This window comes from Oryza brachyantha, chromosome 3, assembly GCF_000231095.2.
Source record: "Oryza brachyantha chromosome 3, ObraRS2, whole genome shotgun sequence".
NCBI classification, from domain to species: Eukaryota; Viridiplantae; Streptophyta; class Magnoliopsida; order Poales; family Poaceae; genus Oryza; species Oryza brachyantha.
In genome coordinates, this window is record NC_023165.2 from 23,594,492 (window position 1) to 23,615,317 (window position 20,826).

At 40.0% G+C, this 20,826-nt stretch overlaps 2 protein-coding genes across 2 annotated transcripts; one reads left to right on the forward strand and one right to left on the reverse strand.

The window, feature by feature from the left end:
- The first annotated feature begins 8,020 nt into the window (after positions 1-8,020).
- On the forward strand, positions 8,021-14,611 carry LOC102713531 (phosphoglucomutase, cytoplasmic 2). Its single transcript, XM_006650430.2, has 18 exons — positions 8,021-8,232; positions 9,248-9,329; positions 9,771-9,826; positions 10,333-10,446; positions 10,561-10,623; positions 10,710-10,829; positions 10,923-11,023; positions 11,168-11,227; positions 11,315-11,414; positions 11,494-11,648; positions 11,737-11,832; positions 12,609-12,672; positions 12,746-12,827; positions 13,144-13,319; positions 13,403-13,479; positions 13,729-13,861; positions 14,060-14,176; positions 14,289-14,611. The coding sequence occupies exons 1-18, from the start codon at positions 8,152-8,154 to the stop codon at positions 14,358-14,360; spliced, it is 1,749 nt and encodes a 582-aa protein (XP_006650493.1). The 5' UTR covers positions 8,021-8,151; the 3' UTR covers positions 14,361-14,611.
- Positions 14,612-16,152: 1,541 nt separating this feature from the next.
- On the reverse strand, positions 16,153-20,826 carry LOC102714002 (glutamine synthetase cytosolic isozyme 1-3). The gene is made up of 13 exons (XM_006651680.3): positions 20,652-20,826; positions 20,076-20,115; positions 19,853-19,956; positions 19,707-19,755; positions 19,312-19,418; positions 19,144-19,231; positions 18,632-18,760; positions 18,410-18,484; positions 17,925-17,978; positions 17,788-17,825; positions 17,526-17,685; positions 17,335-17,395; positions 16,153-16,553 (listed from the first exon to the last, which is right to left on the reverse strand). Exons 1-13 carry the CDS (start codon positions 20,723-20,725, stop codon positions 16,438-16,440), a joined length of 1,095 nt encoding a protein of 364 aa, XP_006651743.2. The 5' UTR covers positions 20,726-20,826; the 3' UTR covers positions 16,153-16,437.

Below are 20,826 nucleotides of genomic sequence, written 5' to 3' on the forward strand. Positions count from 1 at the left end.
TTTATACCGAAGCTAACTCTACGTATCCTCAGAAGTAAAGTACATTGAATATATATGTGAGAATAAAAGGTAGGAGAAAAATAATTCCATCAATCTTATAGCAAATCTACCAAATATGTTAGCTTTAATAAAGTATCAGTGGCAAATATGGAATGTTTGGTGGCTCCAGCATATGGTCTGGCAGAATCGGGGCATAGTAATAGATGGTACTCTCGCATTAATGATCGGTAGAATGTAAATGCAGTGTCAATTTGGATGTATTTTCCATGTAGAGATTCATTACCATTTCAACACTACTAGGAACCAGATTACAGGAGAGACGCCGAAATACATTCGAGACTTCCTGCCGGAAGTCCGTGAAAAAGCACCGGGAAAAGAGGCCCAGTTCGGGGGGCCATCTTCTCCGCAAATGGGCCGGCCATTACGAGCTGCACGCACGCACGCACGCACGCGTTTCGACGTGTGGAAAATCTGCCGCGACGGCGCCACGACACGGCCCACCTGCGAGAGCGCGACGGCGACGCGGCGCGCGCGCGCGGAGGGAAAGGCGAGGCGAACCGGGGCAATTTATCCGATCCGTGCGTGCGTGGTGCCGAGCGAGCGGTGGCCGCGTGTTGGGGTAGGTGAACGGCGACGGCGACCAGCCTACTCGGGCTCGCGCGCGGACCCGGTGGTGAAAGCAATTAAATTAACTGGGGTACCGTACTTGATTACTCGTACTCGTGTACCGGTGTGCCACTAGTCTCTGGATTGTACGTCCGTGTGGGCGCTGATTGGTGTGGGCATTCTATTTTTTTAGTCTCTGGATTGTACGTCCGTGTGGGCGCTGATTGGTGTGGGCATTCTATTTTTTCGATTATCCTTAGGTTTATAAGTGAGAATTTAATTTTTCAATATTAAATATAAATATAAAATTAATTTTGAAGTTCTTTTAATAGCTAAGTATGTATATATGAAAGTTTTGTTTATAAATAATTTTTTGTTTATAAATATATCGTTTGACTTTTTATAAAAAACCAAACAATCCGTGTATTTCTTTACCTGTGGTTAGGTGCTGGGGCCTTCGTTCCACCGGTCAATTTGGCACGGAAAAAAGCAACAACTTGAGCAATATGCCCTATGTATAAAAATCAACCTGGACTGGCGTAGAAGAGCGTGATAAGTGCCGGATGTAGGGCCAAAATGTACCATCGCACGTGGCCGCTAAATGTCTAGTGCCATCATCCCAAATGGACGTGTTGAGTCCAACAGACCTGCTGAAAATGAGAGACGAGAACTGTACATATCTACATCTACAAACAGAACACTCGAAGAAAACTACTTCTATATAACTCCGTAGCTATTTCAGATGATCATGTCTGTGAATGATGGCCTTCTTAGATAGAAAGAAAAGTAAAATACATCAGCGGTCCCTAAATTGGTGTGCATGTGTCATCTAGGTCCCTAAACTCTCAAAATTTAAATTTTGAGTACCCGAACTTGTTTGAGGTGTCATATAGGTCCAAACGCATGTGAGACCCACCCGGTCCTACCAATACGTAGGCGCCACCGTGGCATGCCACGTTAGCGGATGGAGCGGGTCGGAGTCCGTTTAGACCTATATGACACCCCAGACAAGTTCGGGGATTCAAAAATGCATTTTGAGAGTTCAGGAACCTATGACACATGCACATAAGTTTAGGGACCACTAGTGCACTTCACTTTTTTTAGAGTGAAGTGCACCAGCGGTTCCTAAACTTGTGTGCATGTGTCATCTAGGTCCGTGAACTCTCAAAATGCATTTTTGGGTCCCCGAACTTGTCTGGGGGTGTCATACAGGTTCAAACGGGCTCCGACCCGCTCCATCCGCTGACGTGTTATGCAACGGTAGCGCCTACGAGAAGAGAGAGAAAAGAATAAGGAGGAGAGAGATACTAACATGTGGGACCCACATAGCCCCATCAACATGTAGGCGTCACCGTGGCATGCCACGTCAGCGGATGGAGCGGGTCGGAGCCCGTTTGGACCTATATGACACTCCCGGATAAGTTCGGAGATCCAAAAATGCATTTTGAGAGTTCAGAGACCTAGATGACACATGCACACAAGTTTAGAGACCGTTGGTGCACTTCACTCTTTTTTTCGTCTAAGAAAGCCATCATACACAGACATGATCATCTGAAATAGCAACAGAGTTATATAGGAGTAGTTTTCTTCAGGTGTTCTGTTTGTAGATGTAGATATGTACAGTTCTCGTCTCTCATTTTTTAGCATTCCTAAGTATTGGCACTTGTGGAGCCAAATTTTGGCATTATAGCCGGACTCACAATCCTAAAGAACGCGTCATTTTTTTGTCTCGCGCTAGAAATCGCGTCTTCGCATCGTCTTTCTCTCCATCCTTTCCAGTCGCCCTCCCCATCCACTGCCACGCCGGCCCTCTATCCGTTGCCTCCGCCGTCACCCCCTCCGTCTACCACCATGCTGCCCCCTCCATCTGCCGCCTTCCCCACTATCGGTGTCATCGCCCCTTCATCCAGTGTCGAGACTCCCTCCATCCAACGCCCTCGCCCCCTCCATTAGTTGCCTCAATCAGCTGCAGGCTAATTTATTTGGTGACGAATTAACAATCAGGCAGCAGAGCACCAACCGCCTCGGGCATGCTCCTGCCCACCGTGATGCCCTCACAGGAAGTTAGTATCTTGTAAATGTCTAGAAATCCATTATATTTATTGTTTAACCCTGAACTGAAGTTACTGCACAATAATTCTGTAATTATGTGTTAAATAGATTGCAATGGGGTTAGTTGATTCGAAGGATTGTAAGATCCGCACCGTTTTTATTTGAATATGTGTCCCTAGCCTAGTAAGTTTACACGTTGGTCTATCCAGTTAAAGAATGTTTTCATGTTAGGAATGAACTCTGAACTCTGGATCACTATGTTATGTTCTGCTCATACTAAATTTATCCTAGCCAGTCTAGCCGTGTTCAAAAATATATTTCAATGGTGCAGAATATAAGGGAATTCATCAATTAATTGATGATGTGGCAAATTTAAAGTTTTTAAGAATCTATTTTTAGGCAACTCTTGGAGAATTGGGAGATTTTAATGCCCAATAATTTTTGGGGTGAGCCCAATACATGAATTTTGGGACTCTAATTTTAAACATATCTTGGAGAACTAGTCAGTCCACCTAGACCAGTCTTAATATATAGTTTTATGACATATTTACTGTAAATTAGATAACCGAATCAGATAAGTTTTATGAGGGATGAGATCATTCTCAACCTAGAAACTATAAAATAGTTTCCATACTTATCATGTCATATAGACGCTAGGTGTAAAAACTATGTATTTAATGGATGATATCTTCAAATTAAATTCTCATCCGATCATCTCTCTTTTCTCTCCTTTTATTCACCTATCACATTGTTTCTGTTCTTGGTTCTTGTGCGCAGATGGTTTTTTGCACGAGAAATAGTTTCTTTATCTTTTTTTCCTCTCTCCTCGTTAATTCCCTTGCCATATAAGATTTTTGCTTATGTGACAATGTATTGTATACTATGAAAACTACATGACATGGAGGGTTGGGATGGCCTGAAACTACTCTCTCATCTTATGAAACTCTCTCATTTAATAACTATATAAAGTCAGCAATTTTAATGATATGACATCTTATTTAATGTGTATGACACCACCTTAATAAGACTGGTCCGATGCAATCCAAACACACAACACTCGTCCACCGCATATTGACATATACGCACGACTCCGTCCGCTGGTGCAGGCAGACGCGACACCGGCAGCGCGTGAGCGCGACCGGCTCGCCGCCGCGGTACGTGTAACGCGTGGCGCAGCCTGCCGTCGTCATCGGCGACGGCCGGTGGCGCGCCGTGGTGGTTCGTCGTCGTCGTCGCCAGTCGCCACTAGCCCACTACCCAACTCTCTCTCCATCTCTTGGGGCCGGGGGTATGGATGGGGAATGGGCAGACGATGGCGATGCTACCACCAAATGGCCGGGCCCTGGATCATCGTGACGTGAACTCGTGATACGTTAGGAGTGTTCGGTGATACTGGCAAGAGGGCGCCGTGCAGACCAACCATGCACCTGCGGAGAGTGCTGGCGGCATCTTGTCGCTTTTTAGTGAAAAAAATCAACTCATATATTTACAAACAAATACTCCGTAAGATGTTTAGTTTTTTTCTCGCATTGTTTGATAATTTGTCTTATTTAAAAAATTATGTAAATATCGTTTATTTTTTTTATGACTTACTTTAGCACGACTTATCATTTTTTATATATGTACTAAATATTTGAATAAGACGAATGACCAAACGTTTCAATCAAAAAAGTTAAATATCTTACGTTATGAAACAAATGTAGTAATAATTTATTCATCTTTACATTTAACAATTTAAAAGCTAAGTCTAAAAGTTAAACCACGACAAAAAAAACCTAAAATCAACTCTAAAGTAAAGGTTAAAAATTCATATTTTATCTTATAAGCATGAGAAAAACGACTCATGCCCTAGCTCGTCGGACGGAGGCATTAAATTTTTTGCCAATTGATGTGTGACACGACATATGGGTACGTGGCCCATAGGTCATAAATACATCAATCAAAGTTAAATATCTCACATGAGATGGAATGTTTTTATGACTGCAGGCTTGCAGCTCTAAGCCTCTAAATTAACTTTGCATGCATTTTGCTGCATTTCTTCTGAGGCTAAAAACAAAAATACACCGAACGGTATACTCTCCGACGTGAATAGGGTAATATATATGGTATCCGTTTTCAAGAACTGCCCTCTTTAGAATATGAATACCATAAATTTTTTTATTATGTTTATAATTTAAAATTTAATTTTCAACCATAAGTTGATTTTTGGGGGTTTTATCGTAGCTTATTTTTCATCGTTAAAACACATGTACAAAAATTTTATTCATAAATTATTTTTCGATTACAAATATGCTATTTGACTCCCCCGAAAATAATCACCCCCGATAGCAGTGTTGTGGAAAACGGAATATGGATGTCGGACGGAGAGGATGCCGTCAAATGATTAATCAGAATACGGACGATTAATCGAAATTATACGGAAATATAACGTTTATATTAATATATGTATACATTAGTATTACTCTTTCTTTTGGAGATATTTAAATGTCTAAGATCATATAAAATAGATGTATTTATACCATTATTAATTTGAACAATCATAAAAATAATCATATCGTGTAAAGGCTAGAATTTCATTCCAAATAGTAATATTTTTACTTTATTTTTATTATAAATTGTAAAAAAATATAATAAAATATAAATGGTAGTAAACATAGGCACAAATATAAGTATAATTAGTTGCCAATGATAGAAATGTCAAACATACCAAAATAAAATGTATAGAGTCTAGATAGGTTAGCTATTGTGGCGGCAGATTTTTCTATTTATACAGATTATGCGAACGATTAAACGGAAAAACAGATGATTAATCACTAAATACGAAAATTTAACGTTTATAAACGTAAAATGATGACCTTATCATCGATACGGGACGGTTTTCCTATCGTCACCGATTAAACGGTCGACTAAACGGCCGAGTCTGCCGTTTTCCACAACACTACCCAATAGTCTTAGTTGAATATTTTAGGACATCTCTTTAAAAGATGTATAATCATAGTTGAATATTCTAGGATATCACTTTAAAAGGTGAATAATCATAGATGCCACTCCATATTATTCTCCAACATTTTTTTTCTATTTATTCTTACTTTTATAACTTGCAGTTGCTCGCCTCGTCTCCTATCATAATTGTCATTGGATATTTGGGCTACTTATCTTGGTGGATAAGGCCACAAGGCAAGACGTACTTAGTCCGAACATGATAAGTTATCTAAACCCCTGTTTTCCGCGCACACGTTTATGAACGGCTAAACGGTATATTTTTTATAAAAATTTTCTACAGAAAAGTTGTTTTAAAAAATCATATTAATCTATGTTGTATTTTTTTAATATTTAATAATTAATTAATCATGTACTAATTTATTACCGCGTTTTCTACGCCGGATAACTAATCAGCCCCACCCCTTCTACTGAACATGGCCTTAGGCTCACTCAGGCCGCGTTCGCCGCTAGGGGTAAGTTAACTTATCTCTCTCGTTTTCCACGCGCACGCTTCCCGAACTGCTGAATGATATTTTTTTTAAAAAAATTCTATAAAAAAATTATTTTAAAAAACATATTAAGTATTTATATTTTTAATAATTAATTAATCACGTGCTACTGCGTTTTCGTGCCGGATATGTTAACTTATGACACCACCCTACCGAACACGGCCTCGTTGAGCCCTGTTAACAGTTTCACGATATTCCGATATGCTCTATTTGGGCCGCTACGTTGGTGGGCCGGGCCCACTAAGCCCGTTTCTGGCTGGCCCACCAAACCTTCCCCGGCGAAAGGACAAGAGAGGCCAGGCCCGCATCACGCGCGTCGAAAAGCCGGGCCCACCGGTGGGGCCGAGCCAGTGGGGCCCACAACTGGCCGAATCAGATGCCGCGATTGACAGTGCGCGACGTCCCCATCACGCGCCACGTGTAACCTTGGGAGGGAAAACGAGCAGGTTGGGTTCTCGAAATAAACGGGAGGTTCGAATCGACCACAGAATTGGATCGCCTCTGCCCTCTGCAACCTGGATGATGACTTCGATTTAACTGCGACGTTTTGTTTACAATTTTGCGTAATTGCGTCAATGGGGGGGGGGGGGGTGGGAAGAAAAGTTTGATTAGGCGACCCCATCGGCTAATTTTAGGAGATTAGCAATTTGCTTTCGTGATGATGGATGGAAGGTGTGCTGCTTGTAATGTCCAATGCCTCTTTTTGTGCTTAGTTTTTGAATATGGATGTAAGAATGTTGTCATTATCTTGGAACTTTGAGAGCAACTGTACGTATAAACTTGCCGAATACTTAATATGCTGTTGCATTTATAGTTTTTAAAATTTACGTCTTGCTAATTTTGTACAGATGGAGGTGAACGTTAAGATAACGGCAAGTTGAGTGATTGCTGGAATATATGTCTAGCTTCACATAGGCTAGCTAGGCAAGAATAACTTTGCAAAGGAACTGAAAAAAACTTTGCAAAGGAATTTGCTCGGATTAACAACTATTCCCTTGCAACATGCAACAGTAGAATGCCAATTCAGCTTACTCACACTGGCAGGAAGCCAAGAACATGCATGATGACTGAATAGCTAACATGTTTGTTTTATTTTCTGATTTCATTTGTTTATTTTCCTTATCCCCCAGATGTAAAACACAAGTAGGTGCATTTCTCTTTAACAGGGAGAGAATATTGCTTTGTCTTCTCATTTTATGGGGTATCTAACTCCAACTGCAAATCATCACTCTTCTTATTAATTTACTGTTAGATCTAGTTTGGCTTGTGTTATACTCTATTTATTTATATTATTAATCTGGACCACCAACTATCTATCTATAAACTGCACCCACTCTATAATTACATAAAAAGATACCTCTTGCATAATTGTGATTTGTTCCAAGCTAACCGTGCCACAGAAATCTTTTTTTTTTATGTTGTAACATGGCAAATCAATGATAGCAATACTAGATAATACAGATTTGAACAAGCACAAAAAATTACACGTGATCGGGTGGCCAACGTACCAATTTAACAAGTTGGCACCAGCATTCTCGGACAAATAATAAATCATGAAATTAAAAATCACTACCTTTAACCTAGCCACCGACAAAATCAACCAGAAAAATCATATTACAAAACCGTGTACGTGTATGTTGCCCACAGACACGATGAAACACTGAAACACCAAACAAAACAAAAAAAAATACAACCCTTATTCTTCAATGGCATTCTTCACGTCCACGAATGAATAAAACAAACAAAAAAAAAAGAGTGAAAGTCACGTAAAAAAACCGCCCGAAAATATAAGCGGCAAAAATATATAGGAAAAAAAAAAGAAAAAACGAAACGAAAAAAAAAAGCACAACGGAATGATCCTCTCCCGCACCAGCTATATACCGCCACGCCCGTCGCTCTCGCCACCGCACCACCACTCCCTCCTCCTCCGCTCCCGATCTCCTCCCCATCGCCACCACCACCGACTCCTCCTCCTGCCGCGGCGGCGGCGGTTGCAGCAGCCATGGTGCTCTTCTCGGTGACGAAGAAGGCCACCACGCCCTTCGACGGCCAGAAGCCCGGCACCTCCGGCCTCCGCAAGAAGGTTCCGCCTCCTCCTCCTCCTACAGCTCTCTCCGGCTTCCCGTCGCTAGGGCCCCGATCTGGATTCATGTGCAACGCGGGGGGTGCTCGTGGATGGGCTCGTCTGTTTTGATCTCTGGCTCCGGTCGCGGATCTCGTCAGGCGCCGGCTGCCGCTTGCGCGGTTTTTTTTTTCGTCGGTTCCTGTGCTCGTATGCCTGATCCGTGTCGTGGGCTGGATCTGCTCTCAGCTCCGATGCTCTGTGCGGTTTCTCGCCGGCGATGGTTAAATGCGTTTGTCCCGCGGCGGTTCCGGACCGGTCGGATCATTTAGTTTCGGTTGATCTGAATTGTATGTGTTCGTGGGATTTGATTCAGGAGATTTTCATTCGCATTCATCAGCTTTGTCTAATTGTATCGGGATCTCGCTGAGTAGTTTGTGCAATGCTTGTTAGCGATCTGAGATCGAGGAGATATCGAGGGTAGGTATAGTGACTTTGTGCACGCTGGCTTGATACTGTTCTGAATTGTTACCCGCTAGTCATTTCAGATTTTGGCCAATGAGGATATAGCATGTATCAGTCGGTATCACTCTCCAGTCTATTCTGGTCAGTCTGGATCCTGGCCAAAATCTGGATTAAGCATAGGGGTGGTAATGGGCTTAACCATTTTGCCTACAAAATTTAAGGGTCGGGTTCACAACGGGTTGAAAATAAAATTGTATAGAGTTTTGAGCTAAAAATTTTTAAGAATTAAATAGGGATGTGAAAAAACCGAAGGGCCTTGGCCCATTACCACTCCTAATTAAGCGTGTGTTCATGTGCATTTTTAAAATGGGGAGGAAAAAGGAGAATTTGTTTGGTAGAAGATGTTTATACATGGTAAGAAGGTGGAACTTGTTGAGAAAGCTTATTACATGAAATCTGGTGGCTAATTGGTGATGTTTTGTACGTGACAAACTGCTTGATTCTTACGCTTGAAATGTTGCATATGGCACATTGCTCCCAACCTGATCTGTACTGCTGTTCTTGCTACCAGGTTACTGTATTCCAGCAGCCTCATTACCTCCAGAACTTTGTGCAATCCACATTTAATGCCCTTCCTGCCGACAAAGTAAAAGGTTAGCTCCTTATCAGACGAACACCTGTCCTGCTTTGATCTTCTGACCACAGCCTTTTCTTCTATTCTTGAAAAATAATAAAATATTTATTTTTCATTTCTAAGTGCATACGGATATGGTTGAGAAAACTAGAAACATGTATAACCAAACCTGCTATCACTATTCCATTTCCAGTTGGTAACCTTAATCAATGGTAAGAAAAAGAATGCTGTAGATTGTTGTTACTTGTTACTGGTTTTGGAGATTCTTTTTTGGATAATGACTGGTTTTTGAGATACCATGATGATTTGATCAATAAATATGGAGCTGCTTTTGTGCATACATTTTCTGCATTTCCCCGTCAATTCACTAATTGGAAATGCTATTAACAGTCACTGAAGTAAAATATTTTCTGATTTTTCGTTGTCCTTATTATATCTTTCAATCATTTATTTCCTACAGGTGCTACCATTGTTGTGTCTGGTGATGGCCGCTATTTCTCGAAGGATGCTGTTCAGGTAATTTGTAATTTCACCTTTTACTAATTAGGGCCCTATTTGTCAAATTTTTATATATTTGCAGTTGCTTCTGAAGATATCCATTTTAATATTTGTATAGCCACATTTTTAAACATGTATCAAGCTATGTGATGGAACACATGCATGATAGACTCATCTCACCTAGTTTTTAGCATGCATGCCTCCACATTATGCGACACACATTGAGTCTACACATTCTATTATAGTGTTTTTAAGGTCAGATATTGTTCATTTACTGTACTGAATCAAGTTAAATGGCTTGAATTGTTTACCAAAAGTCATACCAAAACAAAGTACGCCATCCTAAGGTTTATACTATCTAGTACACATATGTATGGTTCAGTGCGTATGTTTAGGTCTTATTGACTATGTAGTGCATTTATTGGTATAGGTGTAAATTCTCTCTTGTAGATTGCACTCCTGCAAAGTTAAGTTTGAAGTTTGAATTGTGGTTAGAAATTTGACATTCATTATGCTTGCTGTAGATCATTACAAAAATGGCTGCTGCTAATGGAGTAAGACGTGTTTGGGTTGGACAAAACAGCTTAATGTCCACTCCAGCTGTATCTGGTGTCATCCGTGAAAGAGTTGCTGCAGATGTAAGCTTATTTCCACCAAATAATAACTTTACGCAGTGTAACTGTGAATACCCTGTGCTTATTTTCGTTGTTATCAACTTATCTTACTGCGGTTTATCAATTAATCAAAAATAGGGATCAAAGGCTACTGGTGCGTTCATCTTAACAGCGAGTCACAACCCAGGTGGTCCTACTGAGGTATCACACTTATGATGTATCTATGTTGTTTATCAAGCGGCACGATTTTTGTTGTCAACTAACAACTTTACGCTTGATCTTGGCAGGACTTTGGGATCAAATATAACATGGAAAATGGTGGACCTGCCCCTGAATCGGTCACCGACAAGATTTTCTCTAATACAAAGACAATTACTGAATACCTCATCGCCGAAGACCTTCCAGATGTAAGATTTGACACTGACTTGTTTTTTGCTCGTTGTTTCTCTTGTGCTAAAGGTATTGGAATACCTATTTTACTATATTTTTTCCCATCCCAGGTTGATATTTCTGTGGTAGGTGTCACTAGCTTCAGTGGACCTGAAGGACCTTTTGATGTTGATGTCTTCGACTCCACTATTGATTACATAAAGTTAATGAAGTAAGTAGCTTCTATTCGAATTCATTGAATGTTATTATGACATGTAATGTTCAATGTTTTCTTTTCAAGAAGTGGATTTTCCTTCTTGTGTCACAAGAACCTGTGAAAATGGGTGATTTAATTTGTATTTATATTTAATTCCAGGACAATCTTTGACTTTGAGTCAATTAAAAAACTTTTGGCATCTCCGAAGTTTACATTCTGGTACACATTTGTGACCTTAACTATGCTCACCATCTTCCTCATATTAACAATCCACTGTGTATCTGAGCCTTTGCTTTGCACTTTTAGTTATGATGCCCTCCATGGTGTTGCTGGGAATTATGCAAAGCGCATCTTTGTTGAAGAGCTTGGTGCTGATGAAAGCTCATTGTTGAACTGTGTTCCAAAGGTAATTTGTTCTCTTATATCATCACAAAGTTGAAAATGGAATTTAGATTGATGCTCACTCATTAGTTGTACTTTTACAGGAAGACTTTGGAGGGGGCCACCCAGATCCTAACCTCACCTATGCAAAAGAACTAGTTGATCGGATGGGTCTTGGAAAGTCCTCAAATGTTGAACCCCCAGAATTTGGTGCTGCAGCTGATGGAGATGCTGACCGCAACATGATTCTGGGCAAAAGGTATTGTTCAGTTCAGTACATAGCTAAAGATTTTTGTAAATATTCACAAGTGCTATAAGGAATTTATGTTGTGTCCTTTGCCTTCTAGATTCTTCGTGACACCTTCAGATTCGGTTGCCATTATTGCAGCCAACGCTGTTCAGTCGATTCCTTACTTTGCTTCTGGCCTGAAGGGAGTTGCCAGGTACGAGTAATCCTGCATATTGAGATTCCAAGATAACCCCTGCCCTTTTTCTAGTTTTAAAATTCATGAACTAAGGCATTTAAGCTAAAAGCTGCAAACTGCACTCAATGTAGTAAATCACATCTTTGACTCTGAATGCATCTGAATAAGCATGGCATTCAGTGTTTGACTGCTTACCATACAATGCTAATGTTAGGCAGGGTATTGTAGAATAGCTCTCAGGTTTCTGGTGGGGATTGACCAGTTAGAGTTAATTCCTGGCAATTCTTCATTGTTATTGCTCTGGTATCTAGCATCTTCAATGCCAGCTGGTCTCCAAAGCGAGAATGCTTGCTATAAAAACAAAGGACTAGGACTTGAAAAAACAGCGTAGCCAAAACAATAGGATGAAAAAGAAGACCCCGAACTGCCTCACCAAACATTCTTGATCAAACAATAACTGTTAAATGGAACCCTGAATGAAGATGCCTGACGTACCTCTTTGCAGCTGCCCGCTGCTTATAAGCTGTAACTGGACTGGAATCTAGGAACCAGAACAGAAACTGGCCAATGCCCATATGGTTTTGACTTTTGAATGGTTTCTTCTGATTTTGGATTTGATGATTCAATTTCACTTGCTCTCCAATATGATGCTAATATGTAAGAATAATGTAATCGTCATCTATCAAAGATGTGAACTGGCCATATTGCAGTAAATATAGAAGGCATAAATGTATTCAAAAGGCATTTAAAATATCGCCATGCTACCTTATGTTGATCCATTGATAAAATTGCAGGAGCATGCCCACATCAGCTGCCCTTGATGTTGTTGCGAAGAATTTGAATCTCAAGTTCTTTGAGGTAAGTATTGGACTATCAATCACGATTTCTTTAAAATGTAGGAGAAGCATATCATATTAAAACCATGTTTCAGGTGCCTACTGGGTGGAAGTTTTTTGGGAACTTGATGGACGCCGGAATGTGCTCAATTTGTGGTGAAGAGAGCTTTGGCACTGGTAATTTCTATGAACTTGAGTAGTTTTACTTTGATGTATGGATCACAATAACATATAGCAGTGAATAATGCATGTACTTTCATGCTTTCTGATATGTAGCACCTCTGATTATTGAGAATTTTGGGATATTCCACAAGCTTGGCTCTCCTTAATCAAAGGAATATGACAACAGCCTTGTTGTTTACATACAAACGGCATGCTCTTATTAAAATATCATGAATCAACCAAAATCTAGTGGATCACATATATAATATTTACACTGCAGTCAAGAAATGACCGAGTCACTGAGATGCTTATACCCACTATGTTGTTTTAGGTTCTGACCACATTCGTGAGAAAGATGGTATTTGGGCTGTTCTTGCATGGTTGTCTATTCTTGCTTTCAAGAACAAGGACAACCTTGGAGGAGATAAGCTTGTTACTGTTGAAGATATCGTTCATCAGCACTGGGGTACTTATGGTCGCCATTATTATACACGATATGACTATGAGGTACTTAACTCAAATATTCAATGTACATTTGTAAACACTTGACAACAAGCTAACTTTGAATGTATGATGGTTTCTTCTTGAAGAATGTCGACGCAGGAGCTGCTAAGGAACTTATGGCAAACCTTGTCAGCATGCAGTCGTCCCTTTCTGATGTTAACAAGTACGTATATTAATGGAGTGGTCAATACTTCACCACTATTAGCTGCTATGGAAATCCATCTGTTTCATGAAAATGAATGAATAATTTTGCATAAATCGTATTGTTGTGTTTCATTCTTTGCCAATAATGAGGCATACTTTGCACAGTTCTGAAGTATTTCGTTCTTGTTGTTTTATGGTCAACAACTTCCTAGTGGTTTTCCAGCTAGCTAAAATATTTTTCATTCTGTAAATTGTACCTTTTCATCAGATTGATTAAGGAGATCCGATCAGATGTTTCTGATGTGGTTGCTGCTGATGAGTTCGAGTATAAGGATCCTGTTGATGGCTCTGTCTCCAAGCATCAGGGTATCCGCTACCTCTTCGGAGATGGTTCCAGACTGGTATGGTCCCATCCTGTTATGTTAGTGTGGCGTTGTTGGAAAATCCAAAGCAAACTAATGTAGCACAGTAGGAATTTACAATTTTGGCATAGAAAATGTGTGAGCTGACTGCGTAGTATGAGTGCAAAAAATGTGTGAGCTGACTGCGTAGTATGAGTGCAAAAAATGCTGAACTGACATGAGTTCCTGAAATTCTAGGTATTCCGTCTCTCTGGAACTGGTTCTGTCGGTGCCACTATTCGTGTCTACATCGAGCAGTATGAGAATGATTCTTCCAAGACTGGAAGGGATTCTCAGGATGCCCTTGCTCCTCTGGTAAACATATCCACGCTGTGTATATTTTGGTTTTCCTTTTGGACGGTCAAGTTTGCCGACCTTTTCCCTGCGTACTGCACCACTGGAATTCTGATCCGCTGTTTCTATCCAGGTTGATGTTGCACTGAAGCTTTCCAAAATGCAAGAGTACACTGGCCGATCTGCGCCCACCGTGATCACATAAACTTTGGAAGAGACGCCCATTCTAGAATGTATTTGAGGCTGCTCGTGGACTTTTCTTTTATGGCCTCCTGTTTGATAGCTTTTTCTTTTACATCTCACCCTGAATAAATGTGTATGTACCAGACTGTTCTCGTTTTCTTGCCAATACTGCAGACTCTGCTGCAGGCCGGTACAGTGTGCGGCGATAATCTTGCAAGTGTTGTAACTGAGGGTACATATATAAGCGATATATCGATGTTTTTTGCCAAGGGAGTGATTGCTCAAGAAGATGCCGATGTGCTCAATCACCACATGTCGGGGCAAGCTCTCGCCAGGCTCTATTTAGTTTCTAAAAAATTTTGCGTTCATCCGTTACATCTATTCTTTGGGTGGCAATGTATATTAAATATAGTTTAAAAAATAACTAATTACATTTTTTAAGGTGGAAGTTACGGGACAAACTTTTTGAGTCTAATTAGTCAACGGTTAGATACAACTGCATTAGGGCCCACATGTTCTTGGTGGAGTCGGATTAGGAGCTCTATGACATATTGACATAGGCTGTGTTCGGTGGAGAGGGATAAGTTAACTTACCTGGCGCTGGCGTAATAGGTAATAGACTGCGTTCGGTAAAGAGAAATACGTTAACTTACCTGTTATAAAAAACATATTAATAGATTACGTATATGAGCAATTAATTATTAAAATATAAATTAGATTAATATGATTTTTAAAACAGCTTTTCTATATATATTTTTTAAAAAATACACTGTTTAACAGTTTGAGAAGCGTACACGCGGAAAACGTTAAGAATAAATGGCTACAATCTTTTTGCCAATTTATTAATTGTTTTTTGCGTGTATGCTTCTCGAAGTGTTAAGGTATTTTTTATAAATAGTTTTATATAGAAGTTGATCATCTCATATTTCTTCTAAAGTAGATTTTAGTAGTTAATTCTATTATTTATGTCATAAATTAGCTAGCATAAAAACCATATAATCCTTCATCTTTTTTTTTATATAACTAATAGAGTTTTTTTTACTATTCTTGAAAAAATATTGTAAGGTATCCCAATTATCAACATAAAAGTTCAGTATCTCGAGGAGTACTAAAATTTTACACTAAAATTTTTGGTATCTAGTTGTCTATAAAAATAGGCTAATAAAAACCACGGTCGTCTTTAATGCTGGCTAAGCCTGAGATATGTTGCTGCATTTGTCTTTATTGGATTCGATGTAGCCGGTTTTATAAGATGGATGAACTCAAATCAACTTATGCAGACTATAGAGTTGATGACATTTGGGACCATGCATTCCTCCATGATACTACTTCAGTCCCTCTTGCTTTGTATCTAAACTGCCATTGTGTTCAAGGTGTCCAAGATACAAAAGATTAGAAACGGAGATATATATCGAAGCCCTGGACGTAAGTATAGGGGTGTGGATTTTACCCGCCAAACAGTATAGTGAGATCATGGCCACCTAAGGCCATGAGCGGTCTAAGCAACCGCTTAGGGTCCTCAAAATCTACGATATGAATTTAGTCTGTCTCATTTTTTTTAATTTTGTTTATATTTATAAGTCAGAATTTAATTTTTCAACGATAAGAACATCTATATAGAAAATTAGGGTTTTTTATCTAGTTTGTTTTAGTCTTTGCTTTTAAGTTGTTAAGAACACGTATATAAAACTTTTATTTATATATTTTTATTTGCAACTATGACGATTTACAGTTTAGAGAAAAGCCAACAATAAGGGGCTCATATTTCTACATTCAGCCATGCTGATCGACTAAATCGTCACTTCTCAGCGATTACTTTGATGCTCATCATACTTATCTTTATTTGTATTTCACTCACGGATCTCTCTAATTACTAGAGACGACGCTACGTGAGATATTGGGAGGCACCACATGATGTAAAATTTTGTGTTGGACATTGACATTGATAGATTTACTTCATGAGACCATCCATCACAATTATTACTAAATCATTATTGCAAGTTTAGTCAGCATCGGAGAACACGTCCAAACAAATTTGTATGCAGCCCAGCACGCGAGAAGTGCTCAACTAACTGCTCATCAACTGGCCGATTGATTCCTCACTTGCCGTTCGAGTGGCTGTGGCTCGGCTCCCAGAGGATGGTGGTCTCGGCGATGATGGCGGTCACCACGTACGGATCCATGTTGGACGCCGGCCTCCTGTCCTCGAAGTAACCTGGCGAAAGCAACGAGCCAAATCAATATTGGAAGAAATCAGCATAACTTTTTTTCTCGCTGGTGCTGCCGCTAAAGCCAGTGGCGTCCCAAAAGACTCATGGATGAACGCCCGCGTGAACAGTTTATATGTAAATTTTTTTATTTCTATATATAGTTTTTTAGTGTACAATAAATAACTTTCTAAGATGATTTTTGAATTAAGATATTAGTTCCTACTAGATACTTTATACATTAAATATTTTTTCATGTATAAATTTTCTATATATAATTTATAGGTATAAAGACAAAACCACATATATATATATATATAATAAAATAATCAACGTGTTATGTATCATTTTTAAAAATCTCAAAAAAAATACTTCAAAATCTCCAAAAATAAAAAAAATTGCGTGCTACAAGATTTTGATACAAATAATCTAGTGAGCCATATAAATCAAAATTTAGAGATGATTTGATATGTTTTTGGACCCGACTCATGGAGCCACCCGTGAGTTGCAACTCACCGTATATATATATATATATATATATATATATATATATATATATATATATATATATATACACACACACACACACACATACACACACAAATAATAAAGTAAATGAGTTATTTTCATCATCCTTGAGAATTATCTCGAGACATAAAAAATTTTAGCGTAAAATTCTGTTACTTTCAGATCCTACTAAATTTTTATACTAAAAATATTCTATCGAAGTAAATTTTGAGATCCTACTAAATTGTTAGACTCAGAACGATCCGGCTCCGCCACTCTTACCTTTGCCGTCCCTCTCGGTGTCGCGGCCGACACGCACCGACGCGCCACGGTTCGCCACGCCCTGAAAAAAAACGCACCAAGAAGAAGGCGTCGCCGGAGTTAAGCAAGCCAGCAAGGTAAGAAGAGCAGACGCGGCCTACCCCTACCCGGGAACCGGGACGCGTGTGACGTGCGATCTTTGCGCCACCTACCCAGACGAAGTTGTTGATGTCGGCGGTCTCGTGGCGGCCGGTGAGGCGGCGGTCGTTGCCGTCGCCGTAGGCGGCGATGTGCTCGCGGTGGCGCATGCCCAGCTTCCCGATCGCCTTCTCGATCGCCTCGTACCCCCCGTCGCTCCTCATCGACTTGGTGCTGCAGCCGCAGCCGGGACAGGGTTGCATCACACCACAACACGGGATTTTGCAGAGCTCAGGTGAACTTTTGAAGGATTTTTGCAGGTGATTTTCTGTTTACCTGTAGTTGGTGTGAGCGCCGGCGCCATTCCAGTCTCCCTGCAGCACATGCGCGCACGGAGTTAGAGATGCAGGTCGATGTGGTGAGGCAGTGAGAAGATCAGATTGAAAATGTTTGGGTGAAATTTGTGTGTTCACCGGAATGGGCTTGGGGTCGAAGGAGACGATGACGCCAGCGATCTCAGTGATCCTCTGTTGGCCGTAGGGAAGAAAACGAGATCATGTTACATCAGTCAAAAAAAAAACCAAGATTTCAAAGGAATTAGTTCAAATAATCATGTAAAAAAATGATCCGTGGAAGCAAAATTTCCTCATGAATTTCTGTCGCCCCCATCTTTTCACCTCTAGTTCCGCTTATATGTCAGAATTTGCATTTTTCAACCTTAAATTTAGATAAATTTAGAGTTGACTTTACGGTTTTTATGCTAAAGTTTATTTTTCAGTCTTGTCTTTTAGATCACCGAGAATACATCTTCTTTTTTTTACATACGTATTCTTAGTTTTTTTACCTCAAAATAATACGTATGTAAAATTCTTATTCAGAAATTAATTTTCCTTTGCAAATAAATTGTAATTAACCTTGTGGTCCAAACGACAAAAGGTAAACTATTCTATTGTTTTACCTCAAGAATGTACCGTGCTACCCAGACATGGTCGCCAGCCGAGACACCGGCGACAGGACCAATTTGGAACTCCCACTGCTCACACAATCGAACAAACGATCAGTTCATGGGAAAAAAACAATGTCGAAAAACCGGAACGGAAATGCGAAGTTATCATCAGTAGGAAGATGATTCAAAAAAAAATCATCAGCATGAAAATTATTGTACAGAATTCTGTTTTACCTGTCCTGGCATGACTTCAGCGTTGATCCCGCTGATGTTGATGCCGGCAAACAGGCAGGCCTTGTAGTGCGCATCAACGATGTCACGCCCGTAAGATTTATCGGCTCCAGCAGCGCAGTAGTAAGGACCCTATCACGCCATTGTATTGCTCAAAGATCAGTCTACTATTAGCAAGAGTAATTTTTACTATCCTTGAAAAAAAAATACCGGGAGATGCTATATTGTAAAATTTAGTATCTATATTTTTTACCATTCTTAAAAAGTATCTTAAGGTGCTATAAATTTTAATATAAGGGTTTTTTTTATCACCCTTAAAAAGTTCTCAAGTACCTCAAAATACTATACTTTTACATTAAAAAATATGGTAATTTGAGATATTTTTCGATAACGATAAAAAACTCTTCTTTTTTATGACTAAGCTAGTACTGTACTTCTTGAAAACAAAGAGGATTTTTTTTCATGTTGTTGTGATTGAGATGCAGTATTAAATGTGTATACAAAGTTCAGAATACCTGAGGACCTGGGTAGCCACCTAGAGGCCAGCCAAGAGGCCAGTTGATGTGCTTCTGAAGAAGGGTGTACTCTTGCTCAATCCCAAACCTGATTTTGATGAAGCAGCCAACATAAATTCCGTTTTAACATCAGGATTTCATGTCTGAATAACAAGCATATGTACTGACCATGGTTCTTCAGCCTTGACATCAGGATGACTGAATATCTTTGCTGCATTGTATCTCTTGTTGCTTGGAATCGGTTCACCATTTGGTGCATAACAGTCACACATGACCTACACACATTTACAGCATGGTTAAAACTTAAAGGTAAGAGCAATTTTATGATACGTGAATAGTTACGGAGAGGTACCAAAATTTTAGTGTAAAATTTGGCATCTCCTAATACCTAGGTACCAAGAGGTATCAAAATTTTACCCTAAAATTTTAACACCTCTTGATACCTTCTCAATTACTCTAAAATTACTCTAAAAGGAATCATCAGGTCAGGCCAATGAAGCATGAACAAAATTCTTGCCAGAAAGCTTTGCAGATATAATTCAGACAATGATAAATTATTCTACCAGGATGTTATTCCCCTTCCTGAATGGGTCTCTGAAGATGGCTTGAGGGCTTGGCACAAAAAAACGTGAAAGGCTGATCAGTATAAAGCAGTAAAGCACACTGCACGTCATGGTGTAAGCAAAAGAGTGCAAAACACGAAGCATACTGGAGGATGACTTCACTGTCGTCACCAGTAGCCTGGCCGGTGCTGGAGCCATCAAAGTTCCACTTTGGAAGCTTGCTTGGGTCATCAACAGGTCCAGACAACGTCTGATCAGAGGCAGCCACAACTCATGAAGTCACAACAGCTTTGAGCTAATTCAAGAGTCATTGCTCCAAGATTCAGATATCAAGAAAATGATGTATATGTCAGGGTGTAAAGAGTGTACTCTGGCTTTGCTCCTCATATCCATCCCAGTACCACCAACCCTGAATCGTAGGAGCACATGGTGTATAAGTAGGAGCAGACTGAGATTGGTAGGTATAAAAAAACATGTTTATGTGAGTAATCTCTTTTTAATGTAACAAGGAAACAACAGTTATTCGGGGAGAAGGTAATCAACCATGAAAACAAGCCTTGGCGCAGAACTAGATGAAATCCTAGAATCAAATCAAGAAGCTGTAGACACACAGTTCATGAACTTTGAACAGCTTGCACCCAAATAACACACCCCCCAAAAAAATAGCATCAGCGAAATATCTGAAATCATAATCACAAAAATGCCACTTTTCTTTTACCAATACACTTAGGCACATGAAAAAAATAAATAATCTCCCGAAAAATAGCAGTAACTAACATGGAACAAGAACCACCTCCTGCCATTCTCAAATCTAAACCCAGAGGAAGAACTGAAGAAAAACCCACAGCTGAACAATCTTCTAACCTCTGGGAACCATCAGATGCAGCAGCAGCATGAAGATTAAGACAGAAACTAAAACACACAAGCAGCAAGGATGTCACTCACCATACGTACTCGGCGATGATCTTGTCGGTGCTCTCCGACAGGTCAATGTTGACGAGGTCAGTGAGCAGAGACATGGCGGCGACGGCGGCGGCGGCGGCCTCTCCTCCTCTTCCTGAAGAAAGGCGGAGCACGGCAGGGGAGACTCTCTCTTGGAAACGCACGCACAGGCTATGAA